This window comes from Phyllostomus discolor, chromosome 14 (assembly GCF_004126475.2).
Source record: "Phyllostomus discolor isolate MPI-MPIP mPhyDis1 chromosome 14, mPhyDis1.pri.v3, whole genome shotgun sequence".
Taxonomy (NCBI): domain Eukaryota; kingdom Metazoa; phylum Chordata; class Mammalia; order Chiroptera; family Phyllostomidae; genus Phyllostomus; species Phyllostomus discolor.
The window spans coordinates 6,672,664-6,693,209 of record NC_040916.2 but is presented as its reverse complement, the minus strand read 5'-3'; the positions used below and the strand labels follow the sequence as shown (position 1 = coordinate 6,693,209).

At 37.0% G+C, this 20,546-nt stretch overlaps 1 protein-coding gene across 1 annotated transcript in view; it reads right to left on the bottom strand.

Annotated features, from left to right (window-relative positions):
• The window catches only part of CR1 (complement C3b/C4b receptor 1 (Knops blood group)), a 251,622-nt gene extending 233,198 nt beyond the window's left edge, over positions 1-18,424 (bottom strand). Inside the window, 3 exon segments of the mRNA XM_036014974.1 lie at positions 9,213-9,312; positions 9,893-10,072; positions 18,083-18,424. Of these exon segments, the coding sequence (XP_035870867.1) occupies positions 9,213-9,312; positions 9,893-10,072; positions 18,083-18,206 (404 nt within the window). The 5' untranslated portion in view covers positions 18,207-18,424.
• Between the last annotated feature and the right edge of the window lie 2,122 nt (positions 18,425-20,546).

The window sequence follows — 20,546 nt, the reverse complement described above, 5'->3', positions numbered from 1 at the left end:
TAGAGTGGAGCCTGCTGCTTCTCATGGGTGTGTGGCATGGAAGGGATAGCCTTCTTTCATCCCTGATTATGTTTCTAATGTATGAACAGTGGAGTATCACTGCCACTAAGAATGGGTCTCCACTATGTCTCTGCTTGGCTTCTTCTTTCCTTGTCCTATGACCAAAGAGCAGATCCTCTGCCCTTCTCTCCCCTCCCCTTCTCTCCCCTTCCCTTCTTTCCTGCTCTTCCCTTCTTTCTCTGCCTGTTGCAGCTTCCAGATTCCAGTCCTCTCCAGAAAAGCACTCAGCATTGGAGATAAAAGAAGACCCAAAGAACTCACAATGGTGTCAATTTTTAAGTTCTGTGGACGTCAGGAATTCACCTCTTTCCAAATTTTGTGTTCCTTTTAATAATTGTATTTGAACTATTTGTAGAGTATTTGGTTATGTGTACAGAGAGAAGCAGAGAAAATGAATCTTCCCATCCTTTCCTGAAATTGCAAGTTTTAGTATTAACTCTTTAAAAGCTGATTCAAGAAGTTCATACATATTCATTGTGAAAAAAAATTAGAAAGGTACAGAAAATTCCACTAATGGGAAAAATTATGCTAGTACTATATTATAGAAGTTAGCATAGTTAATGGTTTAGAGCAGTGCTATGTTAGAGTTCTATTTGCATGGAAATCACCTGGGGATTATGTGAAAATTGGTTCTGATTCAGTGGATATGAAGATTCTGCATTTCTAACAAGCTCCCAGAATATGCTGACCTTGCTGGTCTGTGAACCATTTTGGGGTGGCAAGGACTTAGAGTAAATTCTTTCAGCCTTTCCTATAAAGACATATACACATAACATGGATATCAACTGTCACACATGTGTGGCTAAGCTGGATCAGGTCCTATACTTCACAGCTGTGTGAGTCCTCCTCCATCTTCATGATTCCTTTACATCCCAGGCTTCCTCACCCACACTTCTCTCTGCTTCCACCTCTGGAGTCTGTCCCTGTTGTCTTAGGATTGTGTACTCCAGTTCACCCAGCAGCAAAGCCCTGTCTTTCTCTATGTCTCTCCTCTAAATTCACCTGCTCAAAGCATTTTTTATGTGTGTAATTTGGGGGCAGTTTTAGGGAGGTGTTACACTGGGGAGTGATTGCCATTAGGCATTTTATTCTCTTGTTTACTTGCCTTTCTATTCCTGCTGCTCTGCAGTAACAAGTAACCTCTCCTTCCCTTGCACAGAACACCCCCTTTGGAGATTCAACATTGTAAGGTACAATGTCTATCCTAAGAGGAATTCTGGCTTATAACTTTTTTCTATCTTCTTATGTATGTATGTATGCATCTTAATATATAAATATAAATAAATAAATAAATAATACTTTCAGTTGGAAATTATGTTTGACAATTTTTATTACACTGAAGTAACATCCATTAAATACATATGTTATTTATTTAGTGTTGTGTGTTAGGAAAAATGTTTGTAGTCCATTCATGATATTTACTGCTTTCATGCTTTCATATCAAATAAAAAATCTTGTAGCCATTCATTTTCCTCTTTTTATTTCAGCTCAATATCTGGTCCATTCAGAAATTTTGTCATCTCTGCTTTTGTAGTATACCTTGAATACAATCACTTCTCACTTCTCTAACTGTAGTTCAACGTTTCTCAACGTATACACAGTTAATATGTTGGGCCATTAATTTTTTGATGTGAGGAGAACGTCCTCACATCAAAACATGTGCACTGTAACAAGTTTCACAGTGCCCCTGGCCTCTACCCACTAGATGCCAGTAGCACCCTCTCAGCTGGGACACCAAAAGAATTTGCAGAGATTGCCAAATTAAGAACCACTGTTCCAGTCCTGCCCAGAGGCATCTTTCACCTGACCAAAAGAATAGCCCTTAACCGACTTTGCTATTTCATTTGCCCTCCAAGAACAGATCCTTCCTGTGACAGCTAAAGTGAAACTTTAAAATCCCAAATCAGATCATGTTGCTCCTTTGCTTAAAACTCTCCAATGACCTCCTGACAAACCTACACTGAGTCCAAAGTCCTTGCTGTGGTCTGCATAACCATCCTATATCTAGCTCTGGCTATTCTTCAGACCACTTTTCCTATCACTGTTTTTTTTTTCACTCACCCTGCTATAGTCATACTGGTTTCCTTACAAAACCTTCACAGCTCCAATAACATTTCTCCAACAAAGCTTTGTCATTGTCAGGATGCAACTTCCCCATACGGCTCAGTCTCTTACTCTGTTCAAGTCTCCAAATTTTACTAACTCAGCATTACCTTCTCTGACCTCTCTGTGTCCCCTGTGGCTCTCTATTCCCTTAGCCTATATATTTTCCTTCATAGCAGTTATCACTCTCATATTACAATATTATTTATTTATTTATTTAGTGTCTCTTCCCCCTATAATTTATATAATTTAGCTTCATTAGAGATGAACTTCCTTTGGTTAACTGATATATTTCCAATTCCACAACAGTTCTGAGCATAGAGTAAGTACTCAATAAATATTTATTACACAAATGCATTAATAAATATAGTTTCATAGAGTCAAGGTATTATTGAATATATTTGCAAATTCAAATTTGTTAAAGTTTTCTTAAGTCTATGTAATGATGGTGGGGCATAAATATATTGTAATTAAATTTAGAATTTTAAAGTATGTGAGTGAAGAGTTCCAGGATAACTTTTAAATTAATATAAACATAGGCTATAAATTCTAAACTAGTAAAGGAAATAATGGAATAAGAATATGAAACCCAATCAACACAAAATATGTTCATAAAGTATGGAAAACATTGAGTAAAAGTAGTCTAATATAAAACACAAAATAAGATTGTGGACATTAATGTTAAGTATTAGTAATTACACTAAAAGTAAATAAACTCTTTAGTTATAAGGCAGAGATGATCAGGTTGTGTTAAAAAGTTTAAATAAGTTGCTTACTATAGACTCACCTAAAACAATGACACAGGAAGGTAAGAAGTAAAAAAAAATTAAAATATGAAAGTAATAAAAGAAAATACTATAATTATATTAAAAGTACAAATACTTTAAGTCTACACACAAAATTGATACATGCAAAAAGCATTGCTTAAGAGAAATAGCAATCTTACTTAATGTCAAACTTTTAATACTCCTGGAAAATCAGCAAGTGTTAAATATGTATGCACCTATGTACATAGCCTTAAATACAGTATAAACAAAAAAAGACAGAAATGCAACATAGAAATTGAAAAAGTTGCTATATAAGGACTTCTGTCCAAGATTGAGGCATAGGTTGATACATTATGCCCCCTCACACAACCAAAAGAAGGATAAAAATAAATTAAAAACAAAAAAAATAGCATTGCAAGATAATCAAACTGTATGGAAGTCTAACAACAAAGGAGTTAAAGAAGAGACATTCATCCAGACTGGTAGGAGAGGTAGAGATGGGCAGCTGGTGTGGAGAGGACTCACAACAAGGAGGTGGATGGAGGATTGGGGCAGTTGGCAGCTGGTGGAGTGGGTGGTCCTACATTTGCATGCTGATAAACTGGGAGGAATAACTAGGAAGCAAGAGAGACCATGCAACCCAGGGTTCCAGTGATGGAACATAAAGCCTCAAAACCTCTGACTGAAAAAACCTTTGGGGGTTGTGACAGTGGGAGAAATTCCAAGCCTCATAGGTGAGTTTATTGGAGAAACCAACTGGGTCCTAGAAGGTATACAAGCCCACCCACCCAGGAATCAGCACCAGAATGGCCCAATTTGCTTGTGGGTAGCAGACAAAATTACTGAAAGCTGACCCAGAGCTGAACAAATGGTATTGTTCCCTCTTGGACAGCCCCACCACATATAGCACCACAATGCAGTGACATAGGCTGCCCCACCCTGGCAAATATCTAAGGCTCCATCCTTTACTATGTAACAGGCATGCTAAGACAAAAAAAATGGCTCAAATGAAAGAACAGGTCAAAGCTCCAGAAAAAATACAACTAAGTGATGAAGAGATAGTAAACATATCACCCTACCAGTTCAAAACACTGGTAATCAGGATGCTCACAGAAATGACTGAGTATGGTTGCAAAGTGAAGGCTATTAAAAGTGAAATAAAGAAAAATGAACAGGGAACCAATAGTGATGGGAAGGAAACCAGGATTTAAATCAATGGTTTAGACCAGAAGGAAGAAAATTATGTTCAACTAAAACAATGAATAAACAAGAATTCAAAAATAGGAGGAGAGGCTTGGGAACCTCTGGGGCAACTTGAAATGTTCCACAATCCAAATCATAGGGGTGCCAGAAGGAGAAGAGGAAGAGCAAGAATTTGAAAATATAATGAAGGAGGTCTTCCCCAATCTGGTAAAGAAAATAGACTCCTAGGAAGTCCAGGAAGGAAGCTGAGAGAGTCCCAAAGAAGTTGGACCCAAAGAAACACACCAAGGCACATCATAATTACATTAGCCAAGATTAAAGAGGGAGAGAGAATCTTAAAAAAAAAAACAATAGATATAGAGGCAGTTATCTACAAAGGAGTTCCCATAAAACCATCAGCTGATTTCTCAAAAGAAACCTTACAAGCAAGAAAAGGTTAGAAGGAAGTATTCAAAGTCATGAAAGGCAAGTACTTACATTCAAGATGACTCTATCCAGCAAAGCTATCATTTAGAATGGAAGGGCAGATAATGTGCTTCCCAGATAAGGTCAAGTTAAAGGAGTTCATCATCCTCAAACCCTTATTACATCAAATGGGAAAGGGACTTATGTAAGAGAAAGATGATCAAAAATATGAACAGTAAAGTGACAATAACTCACAAATATCAATAACCTAACCTAAAAAAACAAAAACAAACTAAGCAAACAACTAGAACAGGAACAGAATCACAGAAATGGAGATCACATGGAGGGTTATCAGCAGGGATGGGGAGTGGGGAGAACAGGGGAAAAGGTACAGTGAATAAGAAGCATAAATGGTAGGTACAAAATAGGGGAAGGCTAAGAATAGTATAGGAAATGTAAAAGCCAAAGAACTTATATGTACAATGCATGTGCATAAATTAAGGGGGGGGAATGTAGGTGGGAGGGGGTGTGCAGGGCAAAGGGGAATAAAGATGGGACAAATGGGTCAACTATAATAGCATAATCAATAAAATATGTTAAAAATTACTAAATAAGATTTGATAGATCAAGCCTGTTTTAGAAAAGGAACACACTTTGCTGATTGTATAGGGATAAATTTCCTGTAAAGCTAGACAAGCACAGTATAAGAAGTGAAAATTATTAGGTCTATCACACTCTAAGCATGAAAGAAAATGATTTTAAACAAAATATTGTAAAACAAATCTAGTAATATAGAAAAAATATTTATTATACTTTCAGACCAAGTTGGTTTCCTCACAGATATAATGTTTAATCTGTTAATGCAATTTATCATAGTAACAGATGGAAGGAGAAAAGTCATATCATCTCTAACAATACAGAAAATATGGTTAATATAATTCAAAATGCATTCAAAATAAAAAGTTTAGCAAATTAAGACTACAATTTTAAAAAAGGATATGTAGAAAAATCCTACAGCAAACATCATATTCAATGTTGAGTCATTGAAAGCTTTTTCCTAGGAATTGAGAATGAGACAAACTGCCTACTATCAGCTTTGTGGAGGTCTCAGGCAGTACAAAAATGCAAGGCCAAAGAAATAAAAGGAGCAAGAACTGAAAAGAAATAAATGAAATTGTTCTTATTTGAATTTATGGTTATACTTATAGAAAATCAAAAAGATTCTATAGTTAAAATATCATAACTCAAAAGACAGTTTAGTAAGTTTTTTGCATAGTAAAACAATATTTAAAAGTCAATTGATCAACAAAACAAACAAGCAAGCAAAATATAACCTGAGACATTGAAATAAAGAACAAACTGACAGTAACCAGAGGGGTGGGGAAGGGGTACAATGGGGGAATAAAGGAGAAGGATTGTCAAGGAACGTGTATAAAGGACACATGGACACAGCCAAAGGGGGGTAAGATCCAGGGTGGGGCAGGGAGGAATGGTGGAGGGGGGGGAATTGAGACAACTATACTTGAACAATAAAAAATAAATAAAAATAAAAATAAAAAAGATTTTATTTATTTTACTTTTAGAGAGAAGGGAAGGGAAGGAGAAAGAGAGGGTGAAACACTTCAGTGTGTGGATGCCTCTCATGCACCCCCTACTGGGGTCCTGGCCCACAACCCAGGCATGAGCCTTTACTGGGAATCAAACTAGCTACCTTTTGTTATCAAGCAGGCACTCAGTCCACTGAGTCACATCAGCCAGGCCTATGCAGAACCATTTCAATTTGATGTAATCCCATTTATTTTTTCCCCTTTATTTCCCTTGCCCTGGGAAATATATTGGCAAAAATATTGCTTCATGGGATGTCTGAAATTTTGCTGCCTGTTTCCCACTAGGTCTTTTATGGTATCATGAGCCATATTTAAGTCCTTTATTCATTTTGAGCTTATTCTGGTGTATGGTGGAAGTGTGGTCTGGTGACCTAGTTTCTTTTTTTTGCATGTGCCAGCCCAGTTCTCCCAACACCACTTATTGAAGAGACTGTTTTTACTCCATTTATTCTCATGCCCCTTTTGTCAAATATTAATTGACCATAGAGACATGGGTTTATTTCTGGGCTCTCTATTCTGTTCCATTGCTCTATGTGTCTGTTCTTATGCCATTACCAGACTCTCTTGATTACAGTGACATTGTAGTATAGTTTAGTATAGTATAGTTTAGTATGAGGTATTGTGATCCTTGAAACTTTGTTTTTCTTTCTCAGTATTCCTGAGGCAATTTGTTTTTTGTTTGTTTGTTTCAATGTAAATTTTTTGAATACTTATTCTTGATCTGTGAAATATGCTATTGGTATTTTAATAAGAATTGCGCTGAATCTATAGATTGCTTTACTAGTTTGAACATTTTAATGATATTAATTTTTCCAGTCCATGAACATGGTATACACTTCCATTTATTTGTACTTTCCTCAGTACCTTTCTTCATATTCCATCATTTTTGAAGTACAGGTCTTTTTTTACATCCTTGGTTAAATTTATTCCTAAGTACTTTATTTTACTTGTTGCTATAGTAAATGGGATTTTTTTCTTAGTTTTTTCTTTCTGATAATTAATTTTTGGTGTACAAGAACACCATCAATTTCTTAATATCGACTTTGCATCCTGTCACTTTGCTGAATTCACTTATTGGGTTAAGTATTGGGTTAATTTTTGGTGGAAACTATAGGGTTTTCTATGTATACTATCATGTTATCTGCAAACAATGACAGTTTTACTTCCTTCTTTCCAATTTGGATGCCATTTATTTCTTTTTCCTGTCTAATCGCTGTGGCTAGATCTTCCAATACTACGTTGAGTAATAGTGGTGAAAGTGAGTACCCTTGTCTAGTTCTTGATCTTGAGGGAAGCACTTTTAGTTTTTGCCCATTGAATATGATGTTTGCTGTAGGTTTTTTATATATGGCCTTTATTATGCTGAGTATGCTCCCTCTATTCCCACTTTGCTGAGAGTTTTTATTATTAAATGGGTGCTGGATTTTATCAAATGCTTTTTCAGCAACTATTGATATGACCATGTGATGTTTGTCTTTCATTTTGTTTATATGACATATTACAGTTATTGATTCATAAATGTTATACCATCCTTACATCCCTGGGATAAATCCCACTTAATCATGATGTATGAACTATTTAATATATTGCTGGGCCTGGATTGCCAATATTTTGTTGAGGATTTTAGCATCTATGTTCATCAGAGATAGTGGCCTATAATTTTCTTTCTTTCTTATGTCTTTACCTGGTTTTAGGATGAAAATAACACTAGACTCATAAAAAGAGTTTGGGAGTCTTCCTTCTTGAATTTGTTTGAATAACAAAGCATGCCAATTGTTAACAGAGATTATTTTAATTCTTCTGTCTCATCTGGATATCATTTTTTTCTTTTTTTTTTTTACCCAATTGTCCTGGCTAGAACCTCTTGTACAATGTGCTGTAGAAAAATATTTCATAGTTGTGGATCATAGTAATGAACTTGAAAACCACTGTCTTCGAGAAACTTTTGCATATGTGTGTTAGGAGACACATGTAAGTATGTTTATATCTGGAATGCTTATAATAGCCAAAATGAAACAAAGTCAAAAGAATACAATCTCTAACAAACAACCAAGAACAAGTAAAGAAGTTGTGGTATATCCATACAAGAGAATACCACCCAAAGTGAAAATGAATTAGCCACTACTACCACATGGGTGAGTGTCAGAAAGAAACTGTTAAATAAAAAAGCAAGTTGCAGAGAGGTACATATAACATCATGCTATTTATATAAAGCTAAAAATACAGTGATTAGAATTATGCCTGGGAGAAAATCAGAAAGAAACACCAGGGGATGACAAACACAAAATTCAGAATGGTGGTTACTTCTGGAGAGGTGCTAGAGGTGGAGAAATGAGAATTGGGAAGGGCACACAAGAGATTACAAAGGTGCTAGTAATGTTTCTTATGGTGAGTAGTTTATACAATGGAGTTTATTTTATTGTTACTATTTTAATTTTTCTCTTATGTTACTTTGTATGTATTGTTAGTAAGCAAAAAATAAAGCAAAAGGTAAGATATAAAGTAAAGCAGTCTCCCTACTTCTTTCCTAAATTGGTTGTCTTCCCTAAGGATCAGCCAAGACTATGTCCGCAGCAAGTCATCACACTGTAAGCACTTCTGGACAGGTGCTATAAAATTAGATTTGCCCATCCCCCACATCTACTCCATCATCCTAAACAAATTACTCTTTCCCACTTGCCCCTGAGTCCACCATCTCCAGCTCCTGATGCTTTGAGATAAGAATGTACTTGTGGGTCAACTAGTGTTTGCTCCATTTACTTCTTTGGAGAGCTTGTCCTCCCCATATAATGAATGCTTCACTTGGTTTTACGCACATTCATTTGATGTGCTACACGCACCCCCAATTTTCTAGCTAGGATACAGATTTTTCTTATTTTGAAAGACTTGTTTAATCATTGTAAGTGCAGTTAAGTGCTTGGATTGAAGCCACCACCTCCACTTACGAATTGTATCGCTATGTTTTTAACAGACAGGTCATTTAACTCTCCTATCTAATACTATTGTTTAGAGATTGGTGTTATAATTTTTGAATGGTCACCCCCCAAAAATGCTACTGCCAACTCACCCTTCATTACAAGAGTAATTAATAATTGATCCAAACTGGGTGCCTCCAGTTATTTCCATTTTGCCATTTATGGGTTCTTGAGGAGATCCACATGATTTACCTGTGGGAAAGAAGAAGAATTTGGGGACTGGGTGCAGAATACTCTGAACTTCTCTTTGTACATAAAAACCCAATCTGGCTGTAGCTTACTGAAGAACATTTGTAGTTCCAATGATTTTACCATATTGGGGAATTTCATAAGACTGCCACTTTCAAAAAGCACCCTTCTTCCAGGTCTGTCTCTTTCCCACCAGTGCCCCCAGAAAAATGTAAACTTTATTTGTTTACTCTGTGACTCAACCAGTATAAAGGTCTCAGCATCAGGGCTTTTGTCCCTGCCTGCACTTTTCTTTCCTCCCATTTAATTTTAGTTGTGACATGGCAGATCCTATTAAATAGAGTTTTTTTTTTCCCCTTGATTGTGCCTTATAATGATAGCTTCTCAAGCAATGAACTTGTAATGAAGGTACCAGGCACTCAAAGCAGCAGGAAGCTATGATCTATAGGAATAAAACTCACATCTGCTACTACTAGGGCAATTAATCAAGTCATAGGCACTTTAGTTCCAAAATTTGAACAACCTCATAGATCTTATGGATGTTTAACTGATACAGAGGAGTTCTCAGTCCAGAGTTACTTACGTGAACAGTTTTGACTAGGTTTTGACCAGACTGAGTTTTCTAGGCAGGTGATAAAGAAACTTCTCTTCTGGAAACCAGGGCGGCATTCATACTGCAAAGATGTTCCAATGGGAAACTCATCTGCATTAATTGGCCTTGTAGGCTTGGCTGTTTCAAAATAGGCTGGGGGGTTGCATTGACCTGAAGATCAAGATCACAGTGACATCAAAGTCAATGGAGGAACTTCTACTCCACTTCATCTTTTCTCCAACATACTTCAAAGATAAGATCAAAGAAGAAAATGAACACTTTAATAATGGTGAAAGGATTGTTTCCCTTAGCAATAACTTTAGAAATAAGCTTTTAAAATCAATATCTACCCATTTAAAAAGTCCATGCTGACCCCAGATGTGTGGCTCAGTTGGTTGGAGTGTGTTCCCGTACGCCAAAAGTTTGCAGGTTCTATTCCCAGACAGAGCACTTACCTAGGTTGTGGGGTTCAATCTCTGGTCAGGGTGCATATGGCAGGTAACCCATCAATGTTACTGTCTCACATTGATGCCTCTCTTTCTTTCTCTCTCAAATCAATAAACACATTCTTGGGTGAAAATTTTTTAAAAAGTCCATTCTATTTTGAATTCAGTTAAGATACATATTTCTATATCCATATCCCTATCTGTCTATAATCTATCTATTTCATCTGTGTCTATATATCTAATCTATCTATTCTTTCATTGAAGGGGGAATTAATTTATAGCTTCACATTTTAGTCAGTCAGGAAGTCCTAGGCTTTGGCTTCATCTATTCCATCCTCCTGTGTAATAAGAGAAACTCATGTATTTCCCCATCCATCTTCACTCTCAGTAGGCCACCAAGGACAGTCCCCTGATGGGACTGTAAGCCTCTTCTCTGGCCTTCAATAGCATTCACAACTGTTAAACGATGTTGCCAAGCCAATTACTTCAGCAAAGGAAAATTCAGCACAGGCTTTGTATACAAAGCTCAAGAACTAAAGCTAAAGCTATAGATTATGAGGGCATATATTTTATAATGCATATCTTGAATTAAATATTAGACTAAATTGCTTCCCCTTAAGACCTAAGAGATTTAAGTTAAAATAATAAAACACCACTTAGAGTTAAACAACATGTAGTTAGGAAGAAATGTTTGTTAGGAAAGTATCATTTTACATTAGAAATTTTAGAAATATGTTCTCTTCTGTTTTGATTAATCTTCTATTTCTCCCTATACACTCTATTAAATAATTCAAATAATGGAGGGTAGATTGAGACTGATTGTTAAATTTTATTAGGATTTAAATAATCACATTTTGGATTTATCAATTTGCTCTTATCTTTATTTCATCTTTACTGATATTTTCTTAAGTTTATTTCCTGAGCTCGACAAAAAATAAATTTCTTAAGATGGTAACTTAGACTTCTTTTATTTTTAGCTTCTCATAATTTCTAGAATAAGTGTTCAGGTTATTATTTTATTCTGAGGATATGTTTCCAGTGTACAATTGCATATTTTCAGCTTTATCAGTTCAAGATATTTGGAAATGACCAATGTGATTTCTTCTTGACTCATGATTTATTTAGCAATGTTTTTGCACAATTTACAAACATTTGAGGACATTTTCAAGATTTTATTTATTTATGTTTTATTTTAGAGAAAGTGGAAGGGATGGAGAAAGAAAGGGAGGGAAACATTGATGTGAAAGAGAAACATCAACTGGTCGCCCTCCCATATGCCCCAACCAAGAACTGGGTCTGCAACCCAAGCATGTGCCCTGATTGGGAATCAAACTGGTGATCCTTTCCTATCAGGGACAGATGCTCAAACAACTGAGACATGCCAGTCAAGGCTGAGGCAATTTTTAGCTGCAGATTTGTTGTAGAGTTTTGAAATTGATTGACGCTTGTATGTCTCAGCATCTGGTCAACTGATGTAACGTATCATACGTGTTTGTAAAAAGGGTGCGTTTATGGTAGTGTACCCACTACCACAGTGTTTTGGGTATGCCAGTGAGGCCAAATCAATAGTTAATCATATTTGCTCAAATCTTCTGGATACTTACTAATTTGGGATGGGGGTGGTCTGCTTATTGTTCCAGATGCTAAAGTAGTGGTATTAAAATATTCCATCTTATTATACATTTGTCTTATTTCTTTTTCTAATTCTGTCCATTTTTATTTTATTTTTATTATATTTTGTAGCAGACTATGTCTAGTAATGAATTTTGCCTCCAATGCTACTTTGTCTGCTTTATTTGTAAGACAATTAGAAAAGAAATACTATTTTAGATTTAATCCTCAATATATCAACCATATTTTAAATATAAACACACATGATAACTTAAAGACAAAGATTGTCATAATTCCTCATTTGTCATAACAGCTTTCTTTGGGGTCAGGAAAGGGTGGGGTTGGGTGGAGGTGGGGAAAGGAAGAAAATATGGGAACAACTGTAACAGCATTAACAATAAAAAATAAATTAAAAAAATCGTCTTTCTTTGGTTTGTTTTTGCATGGTATGTTTTCCATCCTTATATATTCATCCATTCTTTGTCTGAACATGTATACTGGTTTTTTTTTTGTATGTACCATATAGTTTTTATTTTTACTCATTATGATAGAGGTTCCTGAACTCACTCAGTTCACAGCACTCTTAGGGTCTCAGTAATTTTTTCATGTCATTCTTAGTAAAAAAAGAAATACTTAACAGTTCCCTTTGTTAGACACTTAGGTCCAAACAACTTAAAAATTCTTGTTCCCACCACAATTTTATAATGGATGTTGCATACTGCTCAAAATCTCAAACCTTGGCATCAGATTGTAAACTTCCATGTCACTTCCCCTTCCATATAATCTTTATTTGGTACTTCTTTTTCACAACCACTGCTGAAAACACAGTTTTGCAAAGATCTGATGTCATCAAGAAAAACCTACTGCAATCTAATGTACCCCAGAAGAACACTGAACTAGTAGCTTACACAGTATCTGACAGATCCTCAGTATTTCTGTGGTTCCACTGAAAACTTAAAATATCCCATAGGTCCTCTGTGAGTTCATGGAAGCTCCCAGGGTACCTCAGTTTGGGAAATGCAGCAGTATGCCCATCTATGTCTTTAGAGTGAAATTATCTATTTATATTTAATGTAATTGGTGATACACTTGGGATCAGAGCTGCCATCTTACTATTTGCTTTTAATCTGTCTTACATTTTTATTCTTTTCTATTTTGCCTTCTTTGTGACTATCAATTAGAGTTATTATTATACTGTTATTTTATCATGTTATTAGTTACACATTCTTTTTATTGTTCATATAAAGAACATGCATTCTTAGCATATTAACATGTAATTAACCATTATTTCCCCAATAATGCAAGAAGCATGGAAAATGCTAACTCCAGTTACTTCCTTCCTGTCATTTGTTCTATCATGATCATATATTGAAATACTGCACATATTTTAACTCTCTCTAGTCATATTCAATGTACACACTGCAGGTTGTTGGGCTATAACCATTTGCTACCAAGCTGGACCCTAATGGTAATGGATTCCCTCAGCAAGCTCAACTATGATTTTGAAAACCTATGTAGAAATGTGTGGCAGGCTAAATAATGAGCTCCCAAAGACATCCACACCCTAATCCCTGGAGGCTATGAGTGTTACATAACATGGCAATAGGGCTTTGCAAATGTGATTAGGAATCTTGAATGGGAAGATTATCCTGGATTTCCTGTGTGAGCCTTAAAGATAATCACAAAGGTGTTCATAAGAGGGATGCAAAGGGTCAAAGGAGACTAAAGAAAGAGACATGAGGATGCTGCATTGCTAGCTTTGAAGGTAGAGAAAGGGACCACAAGCCCAAAGGCTATAGGCAGACTCTGGAAGACAGGAAGAGCAAGGAAACTGATTCTGTCCTGTAGCCTCCAGAAGGAACACAGCCCTGTGGACTCATTTTAGATTTGACACCCTGAACTGTAAGAGAATATATTTCTGTCACTTTAAGCCAGCAATTTTCAAACTTTTTCATCTCATGGCACATACAAACTAATTACTAATATTCTGTGACACACAAAAAATTTTTTTGGCCAATCTGACAAAAAATGGATATACTTTTGATTTATTCACATCACACTACTATTGTTGTGTTGGCTGTTGTTGTTGTTTTTTTTTTTAATTAACAATCTAAGGGAAAAAAGGTCAATGCCATTGAGTACACAGTCAGGTACTGCATGTTTTGAAAATTTTTGCGGCACGCCAGTGTGCCTCTTGTGGCACCCTGGTTGAACATTGCAGCTTTAAGGCATTAAGTCCATGGTGATTTGTTACAGGAGCAATAAGAAATTAATACAAAAGATGATGGCATATGGTGTTAAAAACTTTGAATTCATAGAGACCTAGCTTTGAACTTACTAGCTCTGAAGTCTGTGACCTTCTGCTTAATCTCATTGAGCTCAGTTTCATCTTCAGAAAGCTGATGATAATACTTAGCTGGTAGGTTTGCTGGTAGAGTCAACATGCACAGCCTTTAGTAGCACCTTACACATAGAAGGCACTTGAAAAATAGTAGTATAGTTATTATTCATAGAAAAAAATGTAAACAGGAGATTTGAATATTCTGTAAAGGTAGGCTCACTTTGGTGCCAAGAGTTATTTAATGTACGTGTGGAATAAGCCTGTTTTGCTGGGAAAGCACTGGAGAATCAGTGACCAGTGATCTCAGAAGCTTTCCTAAGTATGCAGATGAGTAAAAACCTGCAAGTAAAAGGCTTCACTCATATGATAATGTGTTTTTGATGTCTTCAGAAATGGCCAAACTGTTTCCCAAAGTGGCTATATCTTTTTCCCAGTGAGCAGAATGTGACAGTCCAATTACTTCACCTTATTTCAAACACTTGGTACAGCTGGTTTTAAAAACATTAGCCATTACAGCAGGCATATTTTCTCATTGTAGTTTTTTTTTTTTGGTCTTAGATGACACCATCTACTCTCAAATCCTTCTGATTCAAACCTTCCATTTAAGGCAGGTTGATTTATTTTTGTTACAAGCTCAATTTATTCGTGATTATTCCACATCTGTTCAAGCATGAGCTACCAACCTAGAGTACACTCTGCTCCCCAGTCTACATATTGTCCTCTGTATTGAAGGGACCTGCAAGTGTTTTGGTTAAGCAACCCTATCAGTTCAAGGAAAGAAAATCATGCACTGTCAAAATTTATATACTTCATGCTTAACTATAAGTATATATTATATAAAATAAACATTGTATATTACATTTGGTAATGTATACATTACATATATACAAATATATATGATATAATATGTATATTATAGAACATTAATTTCTACTGTGGCATATGGTATATATTATATATTAAATAGTTTGATATTATGTACTATAATAGTATTATATTATGCATATAAACAATATACACAAACTATAACTCAGTATATATTGTAATATACATTATATAGCTTACTAAAGCTATTATATATAATGACATAGTTATAATGTATAATGTAATTACATATGTTATGGATTATAAATATAACATATTCAAGTATATAAACTTGTCATATAACAGAAATATAATTTTATGTTGTTATGCACATTAGTTAATACTATAATTAAATATTTATATTTGATATTGTATATTTATAAATTATATGTGTATACTAATATATTACATATAAATTGAGATTTAAAGAAACAGGATACAAATGAAGTAATAATTACAGATGTTTTGCTAATAATAATTTAATATGATCTTTGCTAACATCTAAAGGGACAAAATACAGTTACGGTGAGTTTCTCTATGAAAAATGATGGATATAAAGCTATATTTCAAGTCGTTCCTTGATGTCGACATTTCTGTTTCTGTCAAGTTTTGCATAAGTTGTGATGAGACTGAGAGTGTTAATTCCCCATAATGCCTCCCACAAAGAGCTTGTACCTGTGTCTGTGTGTGTTTGTGTTTTGTGTGTGTAGAGGGGTTGTAAGGTTTGCCATTTTCTTGTTTGCTTGAATTGAGTGTTGGAATTATTTCACTCAGTGATTTTATGAAAGAAAATTAGGAAGTTATTTGTTCAGTCGTGAAGGTTACAGTGGCTATAACCAGGAAACAGAAGGCAGGAAACTTCTTATCTGAGCATAGGTAAACTGAAATACTTCAGAAAACACACAGAGCACACTGCCCTCCCTCCCCCAACTTTCTACTTTGCATCTCTGCAGCAGGGGACCAGTGAAAATTGACCTGAGAGCCAGGAGAGGGCGACAGAGACTGCCTTATGTTAAACACTATCCTAGTACTGCTTCCTTAGTGTGATGAACTTTATCAAATGTCTCTGTGAATTATCCTGTGCCACTGTTCTTAGGATTAACTTCTAAAGTGCTGCTTAAGCCATGCTGCTTCCATTCATCTTTCTCTGATCATTGGAGCTGAGATGTCTCCACTGCAGTCATCCTGTGGCCTTTAGATTCTCTTTTGTGACATCTTACTCAGGACCTGCTTGGGAATTTTCAGGTTATAAAACACTATCACATACACTTCCTGTTGGGATTTTTGCAATAGGCCCCTCAGATGACCCCATGTCAATTATGTTCATTTTATATTCATGAACACTTAAAATTGGGGATGTTAATTGACTTAATGGATCCAAGACCCCTGAACCCTGGTCTTCTAATCACAGAGATTTCATAAAACCCCACCCCTAGGTCTATATGCATTCACCTTGGAGGCATAGCTCTCCCATGCTTCTTTTCAATCCAAAGAGCTCAGATATTGTCAGCATTCCAGCAGCATTTTCTTTATTTAAATTACTTTGGCAGGTAAATCACTAGTTAGTTTGGTTTAGTTTGTTCCACATTAGGAGGTTATTGTGATAACCTTAATAAATATATTTTTGCACTTAACAGTGTCTGGGATTTTTCTATAACAGTAACTTAGTAAACACGGACAAACTATAAGAACATTCTAGTAAGAAGGGAGCCAGATATTCACAAGGTCCACAACGATTTCTATGCACTGGCAACAGATTACTTAACTTACTTGGGATGATTTTCATGTCGTAGGAAATAAAATAGTAACTTGAACTGTCATGAACACTTATTTTTCCCCCCTTTCTTAGAGGAGAAATAATGAGTGTAAAGTGTCTAGTGACAGAGAAGAGCAACCCCAGTTGTCAAGAAGAAGCAGGACAAAAAGAATCAAGACTGTCTCTTACATGAGATGTTGCCAATGAGTCCAAGCAACTAAGAAGTCTCCTGGGAAAGCCAAACATAAGGAGAAAAGGGTTCTCCTTGAAGTTGTTTACCTGTCTGAAGTTAAAAGGAAGCAAGGAAAGGTATGGCCCCCAAATTTCCATCATAGTTATTACAGGCTGTACTTTGTACTGAACACATGAGTAAAAACAGACATTAAGTAAACCACTGGACAGTTCCTTCTACCTGAGGCTACCTACACTCTGAGGGTTCTGGAGCTTCCACACCTCTTCTAACACCAAGTGCCCCACAAGTGATATGCCTTAAAGTAGGCACTCAGTAAGTTCACATTAATGATGGCGGTGGTGGTGCGAGATGAGTGGGCTGAATATAGCCCAAAGCAGGAGTTTCTCGTGAAAACTGCACCTCCAGGGACTGCTTGTTCAAACACCCTCATGAAGAAAGTGCACAGCACCATTAGGTTGGGGAATAGAAATTAGCTGACAGGCACTGTGTTAGATAGACCCTTGGCATGGTTTATGCCATTCTGCAGCAATACCACAAGGTAGGGATATCAGTGTTCCCATTCTACAAATGAGCAAACAGAAGCGGGCAGGGGCAGTAACTTTCCTCACAGCTAAGAAGTTTTTAGGATTAGCACCCAGGCTGGTCAGCCTTCCAGACCTTTTTCTTTCACTAGGATAAGCGACAGGTTCTAACACAGCCAGTCTCTCTTGCTATAGGAATTTGGCTTGGCATCACTTTAACATCTGTGCTCTCCTCTGCTCTGGGGACCACATAAGACACTGCAGAAGGGAACTCGACTTTTACCCAGAGGCAAGGAGGGTCTGGCTACACAGTAGGCATCCCAGAGTTGGAAATCCGTTGCCCTCGCCCCCTCTCAGGCTTAGCCCTTTGAAAACGAAACCCCAGGATCCGTATGTCCAGCGGCTGCCTTGCCCTCTGGGTCTGCTCCCCACCTCCGCTGGCGTCTCACCCCAGGCTGCCGGCAGCGCGAGCAGTACCAGAACCGCCAGGAGGGCTCCTCGGGAGCAGGAGAGAAGGGACGCCGCTGCCGCCGGCCAGAGAGACTCCTGGCTCTTCGAAGGGGAGTCTCCCATCTTCCCCAAGCACTTCTGGGAACCCGATGCAATCTGGAAGAAAATCCAAGTCACGGGAAAACGCAGCTCAGAGGACAGAGACCACAGTCAGGGCTGTGCCCTCAAGGTCTGGGGAGCGCTGTTGGGGCTCCGGGACAAAAAGCTTTTGACCACAGCTTCCCCTTAATGGGCGATGTCTTGTTTACTCTCAATTTACACTGTTTCTAGCGAGTTTGCCTCCCAGAGGCCACCTTAGATTAGGGACCTATGTACAGAAACAAAATCTAGTAAATCTTCAGTTCCTTGGTGTGTTCTGCCTGCCTGAATGGGCAGTTCCAAAGGAAGTGGATTCTCCCAACTCAGCTGCTTTACACTCCCACCTGACTTTTGCCCTTTGCAGGAATTTGCGTGGGTAGGTCATCTCATGACATGCTTGCAGTCTGTGTTGTAGCGACAGTTGCAGACAACATGTAGAGTGTAGAGGGAGGATGAAGGACCAATTTCTTTATGTTGAACTGAGATATACCAAGACATTGAAAGGTGCTTCTATTAAAGAGAGTGACTTAGATTTGAATTTTTTAGATAAAATTATGTCTGTTTTATGAAGATCACTTTACAATAAGAGAAGGGTGAATAGACCCAGAGGCTAGCAAGGAGGCTTTGACGTCACCCAGCTTGGATTTGATATTGGTCTTGACTGGAGGTAAAGTGGAGAATTAAAGAAGATACTGGAGATGGAACGAACAAAATTTGCCTGTGCATTAGATATTTGTTATTTCTTTTCCTAAAGTTAGTGGTGAGAAAAATAAAATAATAATTTGCTCCAGGACTCTAAATTAATGGTTTTACAGTTTATTACAATTTTTAAAAATATGGGGGTGGGACATATTTGGAGCACGGGGTTAAGAGTTTAAAGATTGGAGAAGTTGGAGTGTGTGGTCCCCTGAAAAATGGCTTCCTAAAGATGTCCACATCCTAATCCCTAGAGCCTGTGAATATGTTACCTTATGTAATGAGAGGTTCTGTAAATCTTGAGATGGGGAAATTGCCCTGGATTATCTGGGTAGGGAATGTAATCACCGCGTCCTGGTCAGAGGAAGGAAGTAGGTAGATCACAGTGGGAGAAAGTGATGACCAAAGCAGATAGAATGATGCTGCCATAAACCAAGGAATGACAGTCCCCTCTAGAAGCTGGAAAAAGCAAGTCAGGAATTCTCCCATGGAGCGTTCGGAAGGCACCAGTCATGCTAACACTGTGATTTTAGCCCTATCAGACTCTTTTCAGACTTCTGAACAGAACTGTAAAGAATAAATCTGTGTCATTTGTGCCTACAAGGTAACATGTTACTGCAGCAATAGGAGACAAATATGAGAGAAAGAGTGTGTGTTACTGGGTCAAGAAAAAGCATAAAAAGATTTTCCTTTTTTTTTTTTAACTGATAAAGCCTTGGGTATGGGACAGATGGAGTTTACTGTGGTCCAGGGGATGTGGGAAAGTCCTAGGAAAAAGTTCTTTGGAAAACAAATATTTAAGTTTTATATATTATGGATCTTTTTGCCTGTTGGTTAATCCTATGGATCCCTTCTCAGAATTATTTTTAAATGCATAAAATAAAGTACATGGATTACAAAGGAAAGCATTTATATAGAATAAGGCCTAACCATGAACTTTTAGGGGTCTTTAGCCTCTGAGACTAGAACCCAGATTTCAAAATTAGTAGAAAGAAGACTCAGCTGTTTCTAAAGCAAGAGTTGACATGAGCTGTGTGGAGGGTGGAGGAATTCCAAATATGAAGTACTGTACAGAGGGGGTAGGAAGAGACTTGAAGAGATATGGTAGCAGATATGTCAGAAAATGTGTTAGGTCCTTTGTCCTCCAAGCATAGCTAAGACTCATGGTGGAGCAAAGACACTCATGATGGAAAGGTACACTGAGTGAAACTTCACAAATGAACACCCACAGTCCAGCAAACCTACATAATTCAGCATGCATAGCATCAGCTCACATAGATTCCAGGACACTGTCTTACTTCATTTGGCTCTTTTACTCAAGTCTTAGTTCTGATCTTCAATAGATGAGAAAGGACAGTGTCGCAAATGTAAAGTGTGTTTTTTATTTTCCATTAGTTTCCATTCATCTTTCTTTCAAGACTTTACTGCAAAAAATATTTATCATATTTGATCGTATCAATTTTTGCACCTCTTTTTTAATATATTTAATGACATATTTTCAAGGATCTGTTATCATCCTTTCAAGTTATTCCCAGTAGAGCAATGGAAGAAGCAGCAACATCCCAGTAGGTTGATGAAAAGGGAATAGAAGCTTCAACTCCCTAGCCTTACCTCACATGCTCTCAGAAT